General features: G+C 31.1%; 1 protein-coding gene across 3 annotated transcripts in view; it reads left to right on the top strand.

Moving 5' to 3' along the window:
- Nucleotides 1–5549, top strand: part of LOC147067723 (very long chain fatty acid elongase AAEL008004-like) — a 110026-nt gene extending 104477 nt beyond the window's left edge. For all 3 annotated transcript variants that reach the window (XM_085952864.1, XM_085952865.1, XM_085952866.1), the window contains 2 exons: nucleotides 4432–4602; nucleotides 5253–5549. In XM_085952864.1, the coding sequence (XP_085808990.1) occupies nucleotides 4432–4602; nucleotides 5253–5423 (342 nt within the window). In that variant the 3' untranslated portion in view covers nucleotides 5424–5549. The remainder of the gene's footprint in view (nucleotides 1–4431; nucleotides 4603–5252) is intronic.
- The last annotated feature ends 451 nt before the right edge of the window (nucleotides 5550–6000 follow it).

Here is a 6000-nt window from a genome sequence, read left to right on the forward strand (position 1 = left end):
TTAAAACATATAGAAAGAAAGATGTACCTATCAATAATAATATAGCTATTCAAATCTTTAAAATATTATTTTATAGCAACCTACATTTTATTATGTTGACCTTCATACATATATTGATCATAATATTGTAAAAATGCTGATTTTTACAAATGCTATAAGTATAATTAGTAATACTTATAAATCCGGGTGCAAGAAAATCTCTCTCAAATTCAACTTTTAGATATAGAATAATTGAAAATATTTGCCAAGAATGTTTTCTTTTCCGAAATATGTTAATTCATCGTGACAATTCTATAAGTATATTTGAGGGATTTTGTTTTATTTAACCTTCGTTGGTTTCAGTCAATATATTATTTACGTTTTGGCAGCATAAAATTTATTCACTAAATTTAATATAGGTACAATATAGTAGTAAGAATCGAAAAATACCATTAAATTCATTTACGAAAAACAGAAACCAAAAAGAAAAATACCTGTATTTTGTTTTTATGAAACCGGTATTACGGTATTGATAAATAATTGTTTACCGGTTTTGAACTTCCGGTAATCCTATCCCTCGCTTTCATACTATTTCAATATAAAATAACTTATTTTTATAAGAACCGATAACTAACGAGTAGGTATAAATTTTACTAGGAGCATTTATTTACTGATAGAATATGAAAGATACAATTTATACGTATATACCTTACCTAGCTAAAAATTAAAAAAAATAATTCTTGATACCTACGCGTTCTTCAGCTCGTAGTTGTACTATCAATTAAAAATATCGGAGGAGTAATATTTTGAATAACTTGTTATATCATGGGTGCCCAACCTTTTGATTTCGCTGAGCCACTTTGAGTGAATACACATTCTTTTGGGCCACACATAGAAAAAAATCGTATTTTTAGGTCTTACTATTTTTTTTTTATTATTTATTAAGGAAAACAAACAGTTACATATTGTTTACAGAAATTCAAAATATAATAATAAAAAGTTATTGCAACCAGCAAAGTTTCCATATATACATTATAATATAGTTAAGCCTAACAAGATAAAGAGTACAAATAACATAAATATAAAGAAATTACATAAGAATATTACATGAGAAAAATGAGGAAGAATAATGGATAATTAAAGATATACAAAAGATAAAAAAGGAAAATAAAAAAGTAACGTAAAAAATAAAAGAATATATATATGTAGGTAGGTATAAGTAATTACATTATATTTCTATTTATACAAAATTTTGGAGATAGCATGTTTAAATGAAACAGGTGAATTATTAAACGGATCAACAGTGGAGAAATACATATTATAATTTAAGCAAGAGCGCCGAATAAAGGAGTTTTGTGCATAATTAGAACCGCTACGACTGATATGGTACAAAGTTTGGTTTCGCGTAAATCTTGATGGACAATGGAAACCCACCCTTTCGAGTAGGTTTGGCGAGTCAAAAAAACCATTGATAATTTTGAAAAGAAAATATTGATCAGATATAGAACGTCGACTTTCCAAAGATGGTACCATAAAAGTTGCAGCGGTCGAAGTAGAATTAGATAAATCATAACAGTAGGCTTTAAAATTAACGTGCTTGCGAAATCGCTTTTGCACCGCTTCGAACGTAACAAGTTCAAGTAACGTACTGTGGATTCCACACGACAGAGGCATACTCAACTAAGAATCTAACATAAGATAAGTAAAGAACCTTCAGAACATCAGGTGATCTGAATGGCTTAGAGATCCGAAGGATAAAACCTAGTAATTTTAATGCTTTATTGATGGTTTCATTGATATGAGCGTTAAAATTCATCTTATTATCCATTATAACACCCAGGTCACGTATTTTTGAGCTGCGTTTCAAGGGTTCGACTCCTAGTTTGTATTCTGTGTTGATGGGGTTCATACTTCTGGAGAATTTTATTGACGAGCATTTGTTGACGCTTAGATAAAGGTGATTCAGTTGACAGTATCTATACAGTCTATCTAAGTCAGATTGTAACTCAATACAATCATCGACTGAAGAGATATTTTTATTTTTTTTTGTGTCATCTGCATAGATGGAAAAATGTGAGTTAAGAAAACAGGTGCTCATATCATTAATATATAAGATGAATAATAAGGGACCAAGGTGGGACCCCTGCCGTACTCCAGATGGAATGTGTATAAAACTGGAGACGAATCCTTTAATTGCAACAGCTTGCGACCGATTTGAGATGTATGAAGAAATCCAACGGAATAAATCCCCGTGAATCCCTAGGGCCCAGAGTTTTTTAAGTAAGATGCAGTGATTGATTTTGTCGAAAGCTTTAGAAAAGTCCGTATATATAGCGTCCACTTGTGTTTTACTGCACATAGAATTAAGTATGAAATCAGTGAATTCGAGTAGGTTAGTTTCTACGGAGCGTCTCCTAAAAAAACCATGTTGATTTGGTGTGATAAAGTTACGTAGAGCTGCAAAAATATGGTCGGAAATGATCTTTTCTAACATTTTTCCGAAAATAGGAAGTTTCGATATCGGCCTGTAATTAGTAATGACGCTTTTGTCCCCACTTTTAAATATTGGAGTAATTAATGCTTTCTTCCATACATCAGGAAAACATCCACTTTTAACAGAAAAGTTAAATAAAATTGATAATGGGGAGGCCAATTCGTTTCCACAAGAAGCAATCAAAATGGGAGGAATACGATCAGAACCGGCGCCTTTATTTATGTCTATAATTTTAATGTATGAAAGAGCTGATGACGGAGTGAATGTTATTAAATTAATTATCATAGTGCTAACGTCTTGCAAAACAGGTAAGGATGACGGAATAAATACAGATTTAAAATAGTCATTGAATAAAATTACATATAGATTTGCCATCTGAAACAATTTTTTTCATCAAGGAGCATTTCACCGGGAATATTGGACCCATTGGATTTGGATTTAACGAATGACCAAAAACATTTTGAGTTTCGCTTAATGAATTTTTCTGCCCGTAAGATGAAGTCTTCATAACATTTTTTAGCAAGGCGTTTTTGCCTTTTTCTTAAAATGACAAATGTATCATAATCTATGGGGCTACTGTACTTTTTCTATTTCTTATGATACTTTAGTTTTTCATTTATAACTTTTATTAGGGGTTTGGAAAACCAGGGAGGATAACGATGAATTGGAGTTATGCATTTTTTCGGTACGTTAGTATCAATTAACTCCCAAAGTTTAGCATAGAAACAAGCCGAGGCATCTTACATATTCATGTTTGGTAACATAATAGTTTCCCAAGATACTGCGGAGAGATCCTTTTTGAGTTTGGTATAATCGCAATTTTTAAATAAATATGTCTCACGAACAGCCGCTTGTAACGTTTTTATTTTGGTTATACTAAAATTAATAATAAGGGATTTATGATGTGCGTCTTCTGGAGTAAGGGGTGTAATACACGGGGTAACCACGCAGTTACTAATCTAATATAATACTAATTATATACAATACTAAGAATACGATTATTAATATTACATTTAGAGTTAAATTGATGCATGTTCGTGAAGGATAAAAAATCAAAAAATCTCCGTCCAGAATTCGACAGCTTTTGTTTACGAAAAAGTACCTATGATTTTCAAAATAAATGTCAGGTGTTCGCAGGTTGGACACGCATGTTTAATATTATTAGTAAACTGATAAAATACAAAACAATGATTACAGTTCCGGCTGGAATTTTCAATCCTGTCATTTCGAATAAAGAAGGTACGAGTATTACCCGATCTCCGAAATCCGAGATTAGTCAAAACAATCAGAATATAAAATGATATTTTCCAACAAAAAACGCTGTTTGTGCCTACGATAAAATAAACAAAATCATTTTTAAAGTACTTATCTATCTACATACAGGTAGATATTTACCGACATATTTTACGTTTAGTGACAATTATTTTTGGTTAAACGGTTGATATATTGTTATGAACCGATAACTCTTTTGATCCCGCAATACCCATGTCAAAATGATTTTGTGTGTGACAGTCTATAATAATTATAACAGTTATAACATAACCATCTATCACCCTTATTAATTTGTTGACGACACGGAACTTTAAGCATATTACAATACCTACGCATTATAAATAGCGAAGAACATAATAAACCAGAAAATAAATGCAATCTATGAGGTGGATACTGGATAATCACCCTGATGATTTGCCCCGTTCCATCTGAATGCCTCTTCAACATCCATAAATGTTTAAAACATTTAGTATAGGTATTAATGACGTATAGAGTTACTATGTATCAAACCAATAATAATACCCGATAAGTTACAGAATTATTAATTAAAACTATTAGACATCCTTATTAGACCGTAGTTCAGCAGCAAACGTTTCTATTTCACAATTTATCAGTCCAATAATATTAGCACATAATAAATTTTATGTAAATAAGGTTTTTAAGATGAATATATTATTTCATTACAGACTCAATTCGTGTTGGTGATGATCCACGCCTTCCAACTGGTGTTCACGGACTGCAACTATCCTCGCGCCTTCGTCTGGTTCATCGGACTGCACGCCATCATGTTCTACTTCCTCTTCTCAGACTTCTACAAGCAGACATATTTGAAGAAAAAGGCAGCCGAAGCCAAAAGGGTAAGCATAATAATATATTTATTCAGATTCCAAGAATGCACTACGTTTATGGAGCACAACTTTTCATTGGGTCTATTCTATACTAAACCTTATCGACCGCTAAAGCGATAAAGAGATAAATATTATCAAACTTAGGGTAGGTTTGTATCAAAGTATTAGCACTTATTGTAACAATTACAATAAGTTAGTTGTAATTCTTGCAATAAGTGTTATTATTTTAACAGCACCTCTCTTGGCTGTGATAAAATTTAGAGCGAGATAGACAGTTTTGACTGTTTGGACGGCTAACTTATTGTAACAATAATACCTCAATACAAATATGTTATAAATACTACCACTTTATCACTTTAGCGGTCGATAGTCGCTTTGTGTATAGAATAGACCCGCATAATCAGTAAGATATAGATAAGAATTGAATAGCATACTTTACAGTTACCTAGACAATAATTACAAACAAAAATAATGCCACATTCAAGGTGTATTTCTAATAAGTACTTTTTATTCGTTTTGTTAAAGTTCAAAAATTTCAGGCTTTTTTATTAGTTATGTATTTTAAACCGTAATTATTATTGGTGTGTAATCGAGGTAAATTTGATTTTTTATTTCTGAACTAATCTCGCATAAATAAAAAAAAATCCTTATAATTTCAGGCACTCGAAAAAAGAGACAGCGACATCTCCGGGAAAATGCATAATGGAAATGGTGTTTCAATTTCAAGCGCAACATCGCCTCTGTACAATTTATCGATAAACAAGTTGGCTGACAGTTGCGGTGGCGCACGACAGAGGGTACTCATAGACCATGCCGCTTCTGGTCAATAATAATATTTCAACATTTTTTCTATCGGTAAAGAAGTTTTCTTCGTGATATTAAAAGAAATGTCATGTTGACAGATAAAATGACAGGTGAAGAATAATGTTTTATTACACATTATTAATTTTCTAAGGTTTCTAAATGTATTCTATTTTTAATCTATATTTTAAGTGTGATACAACTATGTTGTCTAATATAGATTCAAGGCTGAAAAACTCAATGTTTTCATTGAAATGGTTTACTAATAAAAAGGTAAAGCAGTGGCCAATTTGAATAGGTACTTACATTATATTGTATTATCCTCAAATTAGCATAAAATAACGTACATACTATCGAAACAAAATATTGAAATACATTACTCTTATGTCTATGTGTTATACCTAGTTCACAGTTTTATTATCATTATGATATCTACAAATTCTATACCTATTTTAATGTGCCTACTTACCTACCATTATATTTTTTTTTATGAAAATGATTGGTGTATTATCTGACAAGTATCTGTCATGGCTATCAATGAATTTGACAAATTATCTGTCATCGGTGGGTCGTAAAATAATATAATAAAATATATATTATTGTTGT

The sequence above is a fragment of the Rhyacophila brunnea genome, unplaced genomic scaffold (genome assembly GCF_057557595.1).
Source record: "Rhyacophila brunnea isolate RB1 unplaced genomic scaffold, BYU_Rbru_1.0 scaffold_3, whole genome shotgun sequence".
In the NCBI taxonomy this organism is placed as follows: Eukaryota; Metazoa; Arthropoda; class Insecta; order Trichoptera; family Rhyacophilidae; genus Rhyacophila; species Rhyacophila brunnea.